Source organism: Dermacentor albipictus, chromosome 1 (genome assembly GCF_038994185.2).
Source record: "Dermacentor albipictus isolate Rhodes 1998 colony chromosome 1, USDA_Dalb.pri_finalv2, whole genome shotgun sequence".
Classification (NCBI taxonomy): domain Eukaryota; kingdom Metazoa; phylum Arthropoda; class Arachnida; order Ixodida; family Ixodidae; genus Dermacentor; species Dermacentor albipictus.
The window spans coordinates 417,776,148-417,794,971 of record NC_091821.1 but is presented as its reverse complement, the minus strand read 5'-3'; the positions used below and the strand labels follow the sequence as shown (position 1 = coordinate 417,794,971).

Genomic DNA, 18,824 nt, shown 5'->3' with positions numbered 1-18,824 from the left:
TAACTTGGGAGTCTGTGTAAGTGTAATTCAATTGTATTTGAAAAGGCATCCATGGTTCTTGAAGTATGGTCATTGTGTCTCAATTAAAACTGCCATTGATCACGGGTTTTTGCTTGAATAATACACATAATTTAGAACAGATTTATGGCTTACTACACAGGCATGCAACACACCCACTAATCCTAAAAGAGGTGCACAATCCGGAACAATTGTAGTACCAAATAATACACATGACTGTACTCAGTCAGAACACCATTTTATAGTAATGGATGTAGCTGCTAACAGTCGCCTTACCATAAAAAATTGGGCACATTCTGACTACTCTTGTCTCATAAAGCCATAGCCATCTGTCGCAAACTGTCTCATAGCCAGTTTTCACCATGCTCCTTTTCTCTGGCAAGCCAAAAAGTTCTAAGTGAACCGATATTCTTGCTTCACTTAAAGCGACTTCAAAATGCATTAACAAGCAGAGCAAGCTAGCTTTCCTGCAAGGAAGTTTGCTTAACTAATGATAGCATAGTCATTTTCACAAACAGTGTTTACAAGCACAGTTTAATCGTATTATGAGATGGGAAATGTAGTTGTGGCTCCTGTGACAAAACAACGCGCAAGAGACAAGCCACAGCGTAGGCAGCTAGCACCTAGCCTTCATTTGAATTATGACCTCGGCCGCCCTTAGTTGGTAAATGTGCGCTGCGCAGATGTGCAAATTAGGAAAACGGTCCATTTTGAATTGCATGCACCAAAATTTGAAATAGCATTATGTTTAACTTGAACATAGAATACGCAAACCAAATTCACATGTCCTGTTGAGGTCAAATTAATGGAAATCAACTGCAAAGCTCCAATGCTCACAAGCAACTTATAGACGGATTGAAGACAAGCATTCTGCACAAAGCATGGTGTTACGATAAATGTGCAGTCAGGACAAGATTTCTAGAAATGTCCTGAGCACTCCCTAAGGCAGTTATACTAATATCAGAATCCGGCCTAACAACCCTGGCTTGTCGGTGTCGTATTGCTACTATGTACTTATTCCATAGGTTCTTTTACAGCTCACTTCATCATCCACCCTACATCAGTCCTTGTGCACGCATTTCACTTTGCATTCGTCATCCCTTTGAAGTAGCCCGGCCACGTGCGCATGCTACCATTTTGCCTCATCATTCTTTCCACGCTCAGCCTCCGACTGGAACGGCCTTCCACACGACATCGCCGCAATCACCTGCCCAGCCACGTTTTTGAACTGTATAATTAACATATTTAACAGCGAGCAAACTTGTACCTAAACATCTTTTCCTTGTGTATTTTATTTCTTTTATTTGCTACCCACCCCTTATGTAATACCCCCAATCCTGGAGGCCTTTAAGGTAATTAAGTGAAGTGAAGTGAATGAAAACATGCTCAACAATTATCAAATGTTCATGCCAACAGCAATTGTTCAAACTGAACTTTGACTGCCCTAAGCAAGCACTGTGCATCCTGCATTCTAAGTGTGGAAGAGCTTTGGATGAACGGGTGCAATCTCTTATCTTCTTGTTTTTTTTTTAGGTTTTATATAGCCAGATGTCTTTATATAGCCAGATGTGAACTCATATTGACACCAGTCAATATGAGTTCACATTTGCCTGAGTGGACAGGAAGCAACACATTTACCACTAACACATTTGTAGGATATACATGTTCACTAAGGTGTCAGTAGCAAGAGCTTTCAAAATGAGTTTGACTATATTGGCTGGCGGATATTGGTTCCAGCACATAGCCTCCAAGACTTTTTTTCACCATGCCGCAGGAAGCTGTTGACAACAGCTAATATCAGAGGTTATGCCAAGGAGCCACGCATTCTTGATCATGCACCAGTGTCAGCGAGCAGCAATGGCAACATTTTTTTTGTTGTTGTTTTGTTTGAGTATCAGAAACATCTACATTTGCGAGCCTTTCGTGACACATCCACTTGCATTTGAAACGTAAAACCTTGCATGGGGGCTGCTCTACATGTGCATTGTCTGAAACTAGGCTTTTAACGTGGCCTAAATTTCATTGCAGTTTGCCTTTAATGATCATGCCACAGATGCACTGGACAAGGATGTTGAAAATACTGGCCTTCAGGTTGCTACAGTTCATCAGACTTGAATGCCAAATGCGCTAAATATGAACCAGTCCTCTCTTAAACGGAATACCTAACTGGCAATAATGCCAACATAACTGAGACACCCATATTTTTGCGAGAGAAACAAGAAATGCCTCACAGGATGCATTAGACTGACATATACATACTACAAAATAAATTGCATGCATTCATACTATAATTCAGCTGTAACTGCTATCTGAACAATAACTGTGTTTCCTTTCAAAGTGCACTGCAATGTACAGTCAGCCACAAAAGTTTACAGGACATTGGTTCCATGACAAATGTGAATTTATGCTCTGTCTGGGCATCAAACTTCCAAGTTCATGGATCGCTATGGAGGTTGTAAAAAGTACTAGAGACAGAAACTTTGAATTCGAGGCTATGCGGCCAGCCTTCACAGGAATTTGACATTTTTGCGAATCCCGTGTCCTGTAAATTTTTGTGGCTGGCTCTACAGAAACAGAGCTTAATAACTATATACTTTCATTAATTAATTTTTTTTTCTCACTAAAGGTTGAACTCTTTTGGGTGAGAACCAAAGCGTTTGTATTAATGAGGCACATCTGTATAACTCTGTATGCTAATGAAACTGCATGTTCTATTTTTATGTTGGGGTGCCCATCACCACCGAAACATGCCGCAACATGCAAGTGAAGGCCTGAAGTCAACCTCTTAATGCTGTGTTACAGGATAAAGGTTGTTCAACAATAAAGATGGCAACTGACTTGTTCAACAGATGGACAGGCGATGATTTGTTGGTCCTCTTCCGAGTAACTTGATTTCACTATCTGGTTGAAGTTCTCATAAGCTACCAGAACTCTTGTCTGAAAGGGAGAGCACAACCAAACATTGACTATTGCTGTGTGATATTGCCAGATAATTTTTTGAATTCTGAAACATTGCATGGAAACTGACAGTAAAATAAATACCGAAGTGAATACCTAAGTAATTACCTAAGTGCCCAGTCTAATGGCTTTCTTGGTACAGAAACTAGTTCATTTGGCGTCTTGTAATTGATTATGAATAAACATTGCAAAAACTACAGCAATCATTTTCTGTGCAAAAAGGGTAAGCACGTAACAAGCAGCTGCACATTTTCTCTTAATAATCATCCAATCGTTCTTGCGAAGTTAACAAGAAAAGTAGGGTTAATATATACCACATCAAGACATGCTCCCAACCAGAACAAGAATAATGACTTATAATTTCTTTTTTCAAAAAGTACTCTACTGCTGCCTTGTATGGGCAAACACAACATGTTGAAATATTGCTTACTAAGCTTTAAAATTAAATAATCCTTATCATTTCCTATTGTTCCCTGGACCATTTCAAGCAACTTGACCAAAGAAGCACCGTTTTAACAATTTGGAAAACCTGTATTATTATTGCTTATCTAAAGCGTTAATAAATAAACTAAGATATGGAATCGATAAATTCAATTGGTCAAAATATAGCTGCTTATTCCAGAATGTATTGTGAAATTGGAATATGCCACAAAGCAGAACATGGTGATGCAATGCTGCACATAGTATAATCCTTTGAATATTCAATAAACTGCACCATAGTGACTTGAATTTTATTTGTGTTTAACAAAATAATTTTTGAGCTTATTTCATAATGTTATTCTAAGAACCTAATGCTATGGCTTGCGCTTACTTGTGTTTCTGGCTCTTGCTCTGTGAATCTTGTTTGCCCTCTTTTATTTCCTACGCGATACTGTTAGCTATGCTAGATCTTGTGTAACGAGAAGATGCAGTTTATGTGATCCCCTTATTTATACTGTTGAGAACCAAGTGCTTCACTGGTGCTCATGCTAAAGGAGGTTTGAGCCCAGTCAAGGTGATCTTTAGTGACTTTTTCTCTCACCCTTCATGTTGTACCAAACAGCGAATACCGTATTTACTCGCATAATGATTGCACCCCTGAATTTTGTAGTCAAAATTTGATTTTTTTTCCCGTGTAATGATCCCACCCCGAACTTGTCGCAGCGATATGTCGTGTGCCAAGTCGAGCTAATGATGACTGCGCTTACCATCTGTCGAATGCTACGCGAATGACTCTTGAAGACATACCAAGCAGTCTTCACTCATCAAACATTCTTAAGCAGATGCCCCATTTCATTCCTTTTATCACTTTCCGCACTTTCATGAAAAAAGAAAAGAAAGCTACAACCAAACTTGCCTCGGCTTTATTATTTGTAGGCATCATAATGGTTTTGGTCAACAACAAAAAAGGCACCTTTCGATTCTTCTCGTCTGCACTCGTGGGCATGCCACAAATCGCGAGCGGCAACCATAGTGGCCACTGATATGTTAGAAGTGTACCCTATTCAAACGCCGACGCATGTAACACAGCTAAGATATTCACCTACCCTTAGCAGAAATGTGCCGTATTAGAATAGGAGCGAAGACAAATGCCGCAGTTTCCGCAGCATGCCAGCCATGTGCTTCTATGTCAACGGCAGCTAAGTGCGCCCATCTCTGTTTTAGCCCCTCAAAGTGGACATGGCAAGGTTACTGTTGCAAACTTGCCGATATTAATGATATTATTCATTACTGATACGGAAGAAACTGTTTCAATGCACGTAATGGACTCATGAGAAGAAAAAAAATGGCTGTGGCTTAGCTAAGGTTAAGCCTAGGATGCGAAGCATACTAGCCTTTATTTTAGTTGTTGAACCATTGTTTAGCCTGATGAACTGCTGTTGCTTGGCTATATTTGGTTCGGCCAGACGAAGAAACAACTCATGCGTTACTCTGCTTCGCCTTCAAGAGTGGAATGCGACAGCGTTCCCGTCGACCCGCCAAGGGGTGTAAGACAATGGGCTACGGTGCAGCGACTACGCGCCCCGCATTGGACGCGGTGAGCGTTGAGCAACGCAGCGTTCGGCGCGGCAACGAAATGTGCGCCTGAGCAAGCGACGCACGCCTGAGCCTTAGAAACAGCTCGTTTCTAAGACAACACCGCATTCACTAGAGGCGCTTTTGTACCGCTTTGAAGCATCGTACTCGTGGCTCAGTGGTAGCGTCTCCGTCTCACACTCCGGAGACCCTGGTTCGATTCCCACCCAGCCCATCTTGCAAGCGTTGAGCCAAAGCCACCTAGAAAATCAGTCTCTGTAGCACGCCGCAACCATCGCTTCTCATTCCAACGAGCAGCTCTGTCTCCAGGAGGCATCTCACCTCGTGAGTGTCTAGCAGAGGCAAGCGCAGCTGCTTATATACCGCCGCGACGCCGCGAGCGACGGCGCGAGTTGGAGCCCCGTTTCTCCTCTGTCATGACGTCACGGTGTCACGCGGTATTGAAGGCGACACCGCCGCGCCTGAGGAGGTGGGTTGAGCTCTCGTAATATGCTTCGCATAAAATACTACCACCCAAACCCGCCAAACGCGGGTTCGGGTGGTGGTGGTGGGTGGTGGCTGGCCGCCATTTTTGTTTTGGTGTCCCGCACTGACAGCAGTAGCCACCTGCTTGTTGACCCGTTGTCATCCCGCAGCAAACGTAGGATGAAAAAAAGAAAATTTTTTTTTCGCAGGAAATTTAACCGGCATAATGATCGCACCCCTGAATTTACGCCGACTTTTTTTAACAAAAAAGTGCGATAATTATGCAAGCAAATACGGTAGTAAACTTATACTGGGCTACATTTCCTTGCATATATAATTACTTGCTTTGTCAAACGTAACTCCTTACATTTATCAATGCAGTGGCACATTTTAAAAAGATGCACGGCCATAAAGCACGGCCAACCAAAGAATGTATTTATTTTGTTATATCCAATAATTTGTTATATCTGTGCTCACTATATAGAGATTCAACTGTATCATGGTATGGCTCCTCGATCTGCTTGCTCAGTATAATAGCATTCTGGCAGACCTGCAGTCCCGGGAATGGACATTTGTGAAACTGAACTTCATGATGATGATTTATTGGCATCCCCTTCGAAACAGGGTGGAGACAAATGGTCACCTAGCCTGTTTGAGTTAATAAGGTATGCTATACGTGCTTTTCATTCTAGCATTTTCCTATACATCTCTTTAATCTCTTTTCTCCTCTTCAAAACTTCTCTATCTACCTCGCACAGTTACCTATGCCTGTAATAGATCCAGTTGTATCAATCTCTTCTCTGCTTTTTCTTTTTTCCTCCAATACTCTAAACATCTCTTGCATAATTCAACTGCTGACTGGTTGATGCTTCGACCTACTTTAAACCTAAGTTGCGATACAATAGAAGTGCAACGTCATGATGAAAAATTTAGCTACTCTGGAAACTTTCTTATCAATTATATGTACACTGCAGGCATATTTCCGTTGTCGCCGTGATGTTCCATATAAAATCCAAGAGCAATAACATTGTGGCTGCACACTGTATCTGTGGGTGAAAGTGAAAACACGCGAGTGTGAGGCTGAGAAGGACGGTGGCTCAATCTTGCGTGCACAAGGGGGGGAAGGAAGAGCGCCATCTTCCATTGTGCGCAAGGCCGCAGGGGAGAGGGGAAGGAGCATTCTACTCCAGTGGCGGCTGCGCATGGTGCGGCAGAGCATGATGCAGGCTCTATCTTGATAACCATCTGCGGCGGGTACAGAGTCTAGGTGTGCCGAGGGCTGTTGGCATCGTGTGCGCCGTGTTCTCGCCGCTTAGTTTGCACTGAAGCGAGAGGCAGCACGAAAGGCAATTAGATCAGTGCTGCTGCCCCTCTTCCTCACGCCAGCGTTTTGACAGAGATTGTATGTGCTCGTTGAGTGAGATATGTTCATGTTTGCCTGTGCGTGTGTGATACCATGCTAGTTAACTTATTTAGTAAAAAAAATGCTTACAAGTTTACGCCGCTGATAAAAGTGCTATCCTTAGCAGTTTAATAACTTGCTATTGTAATCGATGTTTTACTTTTCGGGCAAAACTGCGGCACTTCTCTTATTAAATATATTCCCTGGTTTCCTAGGCTTTTCTCTGAAAACTGTATCTAGTTATGGTCTATACTTTCCAAATGATTAAATGTTCACTTTTTCTGTCACTTTCGAATCTCCCTGTATACACGTCTGCACAACGAGAGGGTGAAAGCAATTCTCACTTTGATGGGCTTGAACAGGATCTGCTCAGTGTCCTTGTTGGCAAGGTAGAGAGCCATGCTCCGGCCAAGTGCAGTTAGGCTGCTCTTCAGGTGACGGTACGCGCTGCTCGCCACCGCGCCAACTGAGTCAGGAGCTGCAAATGGCTGGTTTCGCAGAGACACAGTTCGTGTTGGCTCCTGTTGTTTCACCTGCAAAATCAGATTTGCCTGCGCAACAACGGTACAGAGCGTCCTTTTAAAAGCAGATTCTCAAATGAACACCTATAAAGAAATTTTCTCAGGATTACAAGGTTGCTGTCCTTAGTAACGAATTCTTCCTTTATGAATAAACAAAATACAGTTGAAACTCAATTTAACAAAGTGATGACCACGCTCAAATTATTTTGTAAAATCAGGAAGTTTGTAAAGTCGAGAAGGGAATTTTTTGGTCCTTCGAAATCTAATACTGTAACGTAGCAACACAATAAAGCTACCGTGGCATCATATTTGCAGCTAATCCAGTCATTTGTTGCACAAACCATGAAATAATGAAAGCAACCACCACCGCCCCTACCGAGGCGGTGTTGAGTCTGCAGTTCTGTGCATGGGTGCGACGTGCAGCCTCGACAAAATACAGCTAAGACAAGACTAGGGTGCCTTGATGGTTTAACACGATTGGTTTAACGTGATAGCTTTAGCGCGGACATTCGAAGAAAAGCTTGTCTGTGTCAAAACTAGAAAGAAATCATCGCTTTTTTTCCCTCAGTTATTTAAGGAAAAACTTCGCTAAATCTAGTTCAGTCAATTAAGTTTCGTCAATTGGGGTTGATGACAACATTGAACCCTATGGGTACCTGTCGGGAAATCGAAATTTCTTTGCTAGATTGGGAACTTCGTAAATTCAGGTTTCATTAGATCGAGCTTTAACTGTAACAGTGCTTTTACCATGCAGAATACATCCTAAATATGTCTCATTGTACCTACGCTCAAAAATTTACTAGCAGACATGGGCAAATACAAACTTTCCCGAATACGAATTGAATACAAGTACTAGCAAGTATCGGATATCATATGGTCAAATACAGATGCATGTATTTACAGCACCGTTCACTTGTGCCTTCATAGCCTTTATTCTTGCATTTACTGGCTTATTGGCACACATGACACCGCATCCGCCACGTTCCGTCAGAAATGCGTAGCGACCGTCAGCGATTGCATGAATACTGACCACGGTTTCGTTCGCAGCAGTTGTAGCTAACAGTAGTTTCCTTTTGACTCTGTGCGTGTTGGCCATATGCCTTCATAACTGTGTGGTCGCCATCCAAGGTTGCGCCAACAGAGACCACAGTTTCGTCTACAGCAGTTGCGGAGAGCAGAAGTTCCCTTTTATTGTGTTGGAATTTCAGCGCAGACTACTTATAACGTAACCGCTTATAGTACTTGTAGACATTCCGATGATACGCTTCAATTCCCAGACACGTGGCTGCTTGGTCTACATGTTTTGCACGTGCACAGCCTTTGAAAAATGTTGCTTTGGTTATTCACGACTCCGGCGATTTACGTCATAAGCAGCCTACATTGTAAGAGTGTCAAAGTGGAAAAAATTGTATGTGTGGGAAGCCGATTATATACATATACAGCTGAATCCACTTGTAACGATCTACTGGTTATAACAAGCACATTTCAGTGCATTTATGATTATGCGACCCCGCCTATTTGAAACTGCTTCTAAATATAGGGAATGTTTTTTAAATTACTGTACTGTTACAAAGAACATTTTGAACGCATTGACAACAAAAAAGAGGGTGCACGTGAAGTCCCAAAGCATGGAAGTGGGACCAAACTGGCCACACAGCAGCGCATGCCCTGCTCGAGTCCGATCGCGATGATAATACGGCCTTCGAGATAAGTGAGCAACCATCACACGCAGATTTTGGAAGTCGTAAAGAAGGTCACTCGCTTTCAAGGTGAGGTGTACAGCCTAAATGGCATGGCATGGGGCGTGCACCGGTGCGATATCGGATGCCATCACGGTGGCACTCTCATTCTTGCGCAATTGTCTGTGTGGCACCACACGCATTACGACTGTTTCAACGATTTGGAACGACTATCTATGTCCTTCCATCATGGAAACAATGGCCTCTCAAGCATTGTTATCGTTAGTGCCGATACTCACGTGGCCAGAATCATACCCCTGTCACACAAGCAAACTCAAGTGCACTTTGAGCAAGTGCACTTCGCTACTAGTGTCATTCGCAGGCTGCCACACGGGAATGCTTAGTGACACTTACTGCAGAGCCAACTTGCTGGCGAGTCTATTTGGTGAACACACTTTGCAGTGATGAAGTGTGTAGCCTTGTTAGCAATGAGTAAAAAGATAAGTAAAGTAATGTGATACTAAACTGAAAGCAGACTCAGGAGTAATATTTAATAATATTTAAAAAAAAATGCTAATATTACAAGGCAATAAAATGTGCCACAGTGCAAAAAAAAATTCCCTCATGATTACAATACTCTCTAATGCGAAATTTGAGCACAGCTTTATACGTGTTTTCATTTTGCGATATACTGGCTGGCGTGGACGATCTTTCTTGCGCGGCACATTGAAAACGGAGCGAAGTGCGACGCGATTGCCTCGTTAATCGGGAGATCGTGAGAAGCAATGCATGGATGACGCGTGAGCGCAATTCACAGCAGCCGTTGCAGACAGACTTCCCAGACGACGCATGCTACTCTGGCGCCATCTGGTAGATATTGCTACTGCAGTGTGTGTCTCGTGCGGCACTACACTTTTCTTCTCATGCTTTCGCCATGCCCTTCTCCTCTGCTTTCCCCCTCATGCTTTCACTGCACCCTCCTCCTCCACCATGCTTCTTGCACTCTCGCCACTTTTTAAATCCCCTGCCACGCTCCGCATTCAGTCTTTTTACATAGTGCTCGTTAGCTCGGTTACGCCGGGAACACCGACACTCGATGCAGGAATGGGCAACTAAGAGCTGCGCTTTAAGAAACAAAAAACAGCAAAAAAACTACTGTTGCTCTCGGGCTGTTTATGGCCCCGCCGGGTAATGGCCGCGCAGTTGTTTGGTGGAATGAGTCATTTGGAATGATACCGGTCAAGTCCTGTTGTCTTTCTTGTCTTAGCTCGCGATGATTAATCTTGCTAATGAGGTTGCAATGAATTACTTCACTTGCACTTATGTTGACTGAAAATCATGGATCTCGGACCTTGATGAGGTGCAACATAATGTCCTAACGCATTTAGCTTGCATTTACTGCTAAATCGCCACTAGAATTTTTTACTTAGTGTAATGCATGTGCATTGCCAAACAAGGCAGAAGCTGTTAAGGATTAAGAGCTATGCTACTGTGGCCTGCACGCTGGCATTAAACCTGCTCTCTATATCGCTATATATGAACGATTTGTTGGCATCCGGCTCACTTGCAAGAAGACAATCACCACGTGCGTGCAGTAGTCAAATGCATGTTTAGGATGAAGAAGTGGGTCTTGCGCTGCAGCCTTCCTGTGAAGGACGTCGCGAAGCCTTCACCACTGCAATCGCTAATCAGTCACGAAATGACAAACCGCAGCTTCCAAACTGCTTTCATGCAGTATAAGAACAACAGTAACTCAAGCATGATGATGGGAGTAAGTATTTGTTTATTGTTATCTTGATACCCTTGATAGCATTTGGTCCATTTGGACATTCATGTCGGTCCTGTGAAATCTGAATTAACGAGGATTTACTGTAGTTCCTTTCCAAATAGGAATACAAATACGTAGTTAGCGTGCAGCACTCTATTCATATTTGAAACTTTGAATATTTGCCAGCCCCTATTTTTAATATGTGCCAAGTGCGTTACTGAGAAGTTAAATGTATTCATATTTTTTCTAACGCCTTGTAGGAATATTCTCTTATTTGTCTTGACAGTAACGGTTTTCACTAGGCAAATCAATGAAGATTGCTGTTTTCTAAACACAATTCATATGAAATAGTCCGTGTGATTCCTAAAACTCAATTACCTTAGAGTTCAGGCATGAAGTACGTTATTATGGATGCAACAAAACTCACTGAATATGTTAAGGACTGCAAATCTGTTCTGCTATTACCGGTCTCCAATATTGATTACGAAATGAATGCATTCAATCTAAACAAACAGCAGAGAGAATTAAGTGGCGCCTGAAGGAGATACTTCACTTGTATATTAACCTAATCTCCTAATCTTATCTTCAGAGCTTTACAAGCACAATATTAGCAAAACACATTTGTGAACTTACATACATAGTTGTGAAAGCAGCTAAATCTTGGTGTGGTTTAAAATTTAATCTCAACGCTTTCATACCTTGTCCAAGAATTCTTGAAGTGGTCCAACAAGCATTCGAGCCGAGTTGGCAATAAACTCCTCACAAAGAGCTTTCAACTGGTTGTCAACTGCTTTCTTGGAATCAATCAGGTTCTCCTTCATAGACAACGTTCCCTAGAGAGAACCAAGGCAAGTTTCAGTTTCAGCAAGGATTTTTTATTTGGCAAAATGAATATCGTACATTCAAACCAGAGTACACACACGGGAGGAGGCCCCACAGCACAGATCTGTGTGATGACCTTCTTTCAGTAAAAGGATTGTGTAGTACAATTAAAAGGAACAATTAATTACTTAGATGAAATCTGCATGCAGACACTATCAAAAACAGAATTACCATATTTACTGTATTCTAATGCGCTCTCGATTGTAACACGCGCCCATTTGCCATGATCTAAAGAAAGAAAAGTCCTATACAGTACTGTGCACCTCATTCTATTATACAGAAATACAACTTTCTCTCATTAGGAAAAACAAAGATTTACACCCAATGCACTAAAGTTGCGATAGATAATAAAAAAGTCGCAGTTTCACACAAAAGGCAAAGCATCGATTACGATAGCAAATTAGTAGACAGCTATACAAAAAGTAAAAATAGTAGGTTTATCGGCTGTATAAACATTTAAACATTCACTTACTAACTAAACAAGCATGGTGTCTTGTGCACACAAGCATGAACACATCCCACTCAGTGACTGCGGAAACTCTTTAAACGCTGGAGTGAGGAAGTGGGTAGCAGGAGCGAGGGAATTGACCTTTGTGCAGCCTCTCGCTTCGATGCGAACTAAGCGACGAGAACACAGCGCGGTGTGCCTAGATGCATAGACTCTTGTCTCTGCTGCAGATCGCTTTCAAAATAGGGGACATCTTATGTAGCAGCTGCCGGAGTAGAACGCCTCTCTGGTTTGCACCAGTCACGCATTAAAGTTTCGGGAACTCCGAACGCCTGTGATGTGGCACGATTACGGTCCGTCTCCCCACACGTGATTGCTTCCCTTTTAATTTGCAGTTGGCACTTCCATACTGATAGAGCAAACGCGAAAAATGGGAAGACAGACAGTGCACTAACCTAAGTCAAAGGAAGAATTGCCTAAGGACATGTACTACAGCACACGAAGAAAGCTACAGCAGCTAGGCTCGAAGCACGTACAAGGCAGCCATTTTGAAATGCCGATGGCGATATGCTGACGCAGATTTAGGGTCGTACTCAATTGTAACGCACATGCAATTTTTGGACCCGTTTTATCCGAAAGAAAGTGTGCGCTAGATTCAAGTAAATACGGTAATTCAGGGGTTTTACGTGCCAAATTGAGCCCATTGTGGTCGATACTTTTGTTATTATTGTTCTTGTGTGACTGCTGCTGCCAAGGGTGGCGAGGCCCAGTCAGGCACGTTCAGTGCCTTTTGTCGCGTCCCCCAAGGCATTTCTGTAAGGAATGTCTTGAATAAATGAATAAAGAAAAAGAAAAGAAAAGAAAACCACGATATGATTATGAGGCACGTCGTAGGGGACATCGGATTAATTTTGACCACCTCAAAGTTTCTCAACGTGCATCGAATGCATAGTACAATGGGGATTTTCCCATTTCAGCCCCATCGAAATGCAGTCGTGGCGGCCGGGATTTGATCCTGTGCCCTCGGGCTTAGCAGCGTAATGCCGAAGCCACTACGCCACCGTGGCTTGTTGCATGCAGACACTTTTACTTTAGAAAGATCCTTTTGTGCTTTACACGTTTTCACCCTTAACAGTATCACGACAAGGATGCAATATACAACTGCACTCAAATTATAGTCACAACAATGACAACAAACACAGTCAATATTGCTGGGGAATGCTTCTCAGCAACTAAGTTTACCTAATGGGGTTCTGGTTTTTAAACTTTGGCCATGACTGACTAGTAAAACTCTGGCTACAACTCTACTATCAGAAAGGGCAAAATAAAGAAAGGAAGCATAGTGACTGAATCAAGCACAAAGCTGCTGTCTCAGGTACTTCATGTAACCTGGAGTAATAAACAGTGGTAGTAAACATTAATCTTTAGTTAACTCCACTATGGCCATTATGCAAAATAATGCAGGAGGTAAGGCGAGATCACTTTCTTTTCCTTTCTGCTTTTGGATGAGAGAACAAAACTGAAGGGATATGAAAAGATGTGTCTCACCTCAAGGACAAACTGTAACAAGGCATTATTTGTTCCCAGCGAAAAGAGCCTAGACTTTTTGCTGTACAGGCTAAGTGCAGCATCTGCAACAAAGCATTGTAGACAAGATTGAGCATGGACAAAAACTAAAAAAAGAAGGACACTACATAAAGTAAAAATAATATGTGCTATCGGCATCAAATTGTTATGAGACACAGGATCTGTGAAAAAGCTGAGTATTTCTGCAGCCTGACCACACAGCCAGTACTATTTGGATTTCCTAACCGTAGTAATTCAGAATGCATTTTTTTTTTACAGTTTACAGAATCTTAAAATATCACCTTTGGCATGCAGCATGATTCAACTTCTTGGGCTGGATTACCCTCATAGCCGGACATTATTTGCTTAAGAAATCAAAATAAATATATTGCTAATTATCAATGGCTCACTAATCAACTCTTAAACCCATCACTTTACAGCACCTATTGCAATTTACAAATTCTAGCTGGTGCGTTCAAAAGTTGTACTATCCACTTTCCACATTGAACGAATGCCGAGTATGACACCTGTCTCGAGATGAATGTTCCCAAAGTTTGTGACAATATGCATTGTCTTTCCAGTAATTTTTGAGCTTCAATACATACAAAGGCATTTGGCTCAAAAAGTAAGTGGAACAACACTGCATTTTCATCTCAAACTAGCACTAGTTTCCAATTTAATTTCGAGTGAATGTGCCTCATGAAATCACTGGCTACAATTTGTACATTGCAATAAGTGCACCGAGTTAGTTATAAAGTTGATTAGTAAAGTTATGTCAATTATTGAATTAGGCATTTTGATTTCCAGTGTAACGCCCGCCTCTGTGAGTAGTTCTAGGCTCGCTTCAGACACAGCAATTGAAGTGGGAGGTAAGGCATCAAGGCAACCAGTAGGTAAGCTCTGCCTAGTAACAAAGGTCGTAATAAAGAAACCACAAAGAACAAAAGTGGCCAACTCAAGAGATCAGATAGAATTCGCGGAACTGTCAAAACTGATCAACAAGGAGAAAATAAGGGATATTCGAAATTACAACATGAGAAAGACCAAGGAAACAGTAAAAAAATGGATGCAGCATGAAATCAGTGAGAAGGAAACTTGGCATAGGACAAACCAATATGTATGCACTGAAAGATAAGCAGGGTAGAATCATCACCAATCTCGAAGATATAGTAAAAGCAGCGGAAGAATTCTATGCTGACCTGTACAGTACCCAAAGCAGCCACGATACCTCCATTCGAAGTAGTAATGAACATGTTATACAGGCTCCTTCTATAACTAGGGATGACGTTAGACAGGCCTTGCAAGATATGAAACGAGGAAAAGCGGTAGGAGAAGATGGAATACCAGTTGATTTAATCAAAGATGGAGGCGACATAATGCTTGAAAAACTGGTGGCCCATTATACAAAATGTCTATCGACATCAAGGGTCCCAGAGAACTGGAAGAATGCCTATACTAATCCACAAAAAGGGGAGACATTAAAGAATTGATAAATAATATTCCCATTAGCTTACTTGCTGTATTATATAAAATATTCACCAAGGTAATCTCCAATTGAATAAGGGCAACACTGGACTTCAGTCAACCAAGGGTAAAGGCTGATTTCAGGAAGGGATACTCTACAATGGATCACATCCATGTCATCAACCAGGTGACCGAGAAATCTGCAGAGTACAATCAGCCTCTCTATATGGCTTTCATAGATTATAAAAAGGCATTTGATTCAGTAGAGATATATCAGCAGTCATAGAGGCATTACGTAATCAAGGAGAACAGGACGCTTACGTACATATCTGGGAAAGTATCTACAGAGATTCCACAGCTACCTTAATTCTCCACAAGTAGGAAGATACCTATAAAGGAAGGGGTCAGACAAAGGGACCCAATCTTTCCAATGCCATTCACTGTATGCTTGATATAAATATTCAAGCTATTAAACGGGGAAGGCTTAGGAGTAAGGATCAATGGTGAATATCTCAGCAACCTTCGATTCGCAGATGACATTGTCCTGTTCAGCAACACTGGGGACGAGTTACAACCAGTGACTGAGGACCTTAATAGAGAGAGTATAAGAATGGAGTTGAAGATTTATATGCAGAAGACAAAGATAAAGATCAACAGCCAGGCAAGGGAACAAGAGTTCAGGATCGCCAGTGAGCCTCTAGAGTCTGTGAAGGACTATGTTTACCTAGGCCAATTACTCACAGGGGACCTTAACCATGACAGGGAAACTTACAGAATAATAAAAATGGGTTGGAGTGCATTCGGCAGACATTGTCAGATCCTGACTTACTATTATCATTAAAAAGACAAGTACAACAGAGTTTTTGCATTTTGCCCCCATTGAAATGCAGCTGTGGTGGCCAGGATTCAATCCCGTACCCTTGTGCTTAGGAGAGAGACGCCGAAGCCACCACACCACTACAGCGGGTTATATCTAATGATACATACCTCGAATCCTTGTGAAGTCCAGGGACGTTTCCTTGATGGCAAAGTCTATTTGAAAAGGTGCAATTTGTTCTCGAAGGATGAGCAAGTGCTTTATTTGGAACAGTTCTCCATCTAAAGTGGCCTGTAAAATTAAGACAACAACATAGCAGGGGATTATGATCACAGATTGAAAAATCTTTGCAATGTTTCAAGCATACACTTTATTTCTGACAACACAGGGAAAAAGAAAAACGGCCCCCAAATACAAAACAAGAAATCCTTCACTGATGTGTCCCAATCTAAGCAATGGTTACATCAAAAACAGTGAAGCTGTATAAGCGAGTTCTAAGTACAGTTAAACCTCAATGTATAACGAAGTCGGTAACATCAGCAATTTGCTTCATCACAGTGGAATCTCAATAAATTGAACTCACTTAAAAGGAGCTGCTCCTTAATTGGAACACGATCCTCATGGTTGGTTGGTTTCGTATTTGTGCAATTTTATTCAACTTTGTCTATCAGCAAATGGAACTCCCGATAAATGGAACCCATTTCCTTGGTCCCTTGAGGTTCCGTTTAAAGGGAGTCCACTGTATATCGAAATTCTATGCTTTGTGCAAATAAACAATGGATTTTTCTTAAACGGAAGGAGCTGCAAAATCTTTTGAATCATTCGGCAGTCAGAAAGAAAGCAAACTAAAAAAAAATATAATTTTGTTGAATTTGAGAGTCGGCGACAAAATATATGGTTTCATGCCAAGTCGACGATATGTTCACATCAGCAGCACAGCACAAAGGAAGCCACACTTGCTTGGCACACGTTGCGATTTCTGCCGTGCATCTTGGCCGTGGTTGCGCTTGGCTGTAAGTGTGGCTGAGCGCATATGCATCCGTGCACGTTGCTTTAGAGGTAATCTGCCTCGTGTGCAAAGAGCAGATGTGCCGAGATGGTGTGGCATCATGTAAGCTGTCTTACTGCGCCTTTAAGATTGGAGGTTGCGTAATTTCGAGTTTTGGCGACCCGTTGAAGTAAGAGGCAGACGAAGCATCCACTCCCCGCTACCGGCGCTTTTCATGATATCGTCGTCTCAGTGCGGGCGACGCTATCAGCCGTGGGGGGCGGAGTGCAAGCGAAAGCGTGGCTCGCTTTACCTAATTCGTACTGCCGATGTGAAGGTATCGTTGACATGTCATGAAACCGTATCATTCGTCACCGACTCCCAAATTCATTGCAATGAATTGCTTTCTCATTCAAATTTGCTTTTTTCGACTGCCCAATAATTCGGAAATTTCAGCGGCCCCTTCCTGTGTAAGAAAAATCGATAGGTGGCTGTGCTTATTTGCATAAAAGGTTGAATTTAAATACAACGAAACTTCAATATAATGAAGCAAATTGCCGATTTTACCTATTTCTTTATATCGAAGTTTAACTGTATAGAAATCATGTATAGAAAACATGTATAGAAATCATGTACAGACACACTTCGTTATATTGAGGCTTTAAATATGGTGTTCGATGAACAAGTTATACAGTGAAACTCCGTTAAACTGTGGTTGGCTGGAGCTCGGACAAAGTATGTACTAAACAGTAGTACTGCTTGACCGAAATAGTGTGAAATCAGCGAGAGAGTGGGACAAAAGGGTAAAAAAACATGCAGCATTTATTCATGCAACAATAGTCTGTTATTTTTGTTTGATGCCACGGCGGCCTAGCAGCGATGACAGCAGTCCCAAACTCCCTTAAGCTGCAAGCCCGCTTTTCTGCCAGTCCCCTGTTTTCAGCAAACACGTGCATAAGGCTGACGTAAGGCGCAGCTTCTGTCACTGTCGGCCTGAATCGCCCGTGCTGTCACTTTTCGTGTCGCCCTCATCACTGTCGTTAGGCGACACTTCGGCAATAACAGAGGCAACGATGGTGAAAAGTTGAACCACGTAGCTGACACTTTTTCGTGGCCCCAGCAGCACTGCCGGGCATCTTCTCCTTCGCATTTCAAGTGCCACACACTGTAGTTAATGGTAGATCCCTCTTGCGTGCCAGTGCCAACTTTGTGACATGTTTGATAGTACAAATGAGGTCTAATTTTTCTTTTATACTGAGCACCAGGTTTTTGTTCCAAGCTTTGGTATGACACGAGTCCTAGTTGGCATGATGCCATAACACAGGCCACCACTAGTTAGTCACAAAACTCTCTGGCTCGATGCTGAAAGGATGTTGATGTTAATGCAGCTTCCCCTTTCCAAATGCCCTTTGCGTTTGCACTTGGAGGCAGTTCTGACCCCTGAGGCTTGTTCTTCTGCCTGACCGACCTACAGCTGTGATTGCGCTAAGAAAAGTGCAAACACTGTGTTAACTGATACGTACACAATAAGCTGGTATGGTTTATGCGGATACAAAACACATTATGCTCAATAGCCGCTGAGGTGGGGATTCGACTTTACTACCTTTAAAACGAAAGTGCTGTTTAAGCGGGTACGGTGTAATGAGGTTTTAATGTAGTTAAAAGCTTCATTATATTGGGAATTTCATTACACTGAAGTCATATTGAAGTTATACTGAGGTTTGACTGTCTTAGGGGTCTGTTTGCTGTCTTAGTGACAATTCTTCAACGATGCTGCCAGTACATTCTCACCAATGTCCTGGTCATACGGCTGCTATGGGGCTTCCACGCAA

The 18,824-nt window shown here is 42.2% G+C and overlaps 1 protein-coding gene across 1 annotated transcript in view; it reads right to left on the bottom strand.

The window, feature by feature from the left end:
• The window catches only part of Cog3 (conserved oligomeric Golgi complex subunit 3), a 41,589-nt gene that overhangs the window by 485 nt on the left and 22,280 nt on the right, over positions 1-18,824 (bottom strand). The window contains exons 15-19 of the mRNA XM_065429923.2: positions 16,175-16,295; positions 13,706-13,788; positions 11,526-11,660; positions 7,204-7,410; positions 2,857-2,955 (exon numbers count right to left, since the gene is read on the bottom strand). Coding sequence (XP_065285995.1) covers positions 2,857-2,955; positions 7,204-7,410; positions 11,526-11,660; positions 13,706-13,788; positions 16,175-16,295 — 645 coding nt within the window. The remainder of the gene's footprint in view (positions 1-2,856; positions 2,956-7,203; positions 7,411-11,525; positions 11,661-13,705; positions 13,789-16,174; positions 16,296-18,824) is intronic.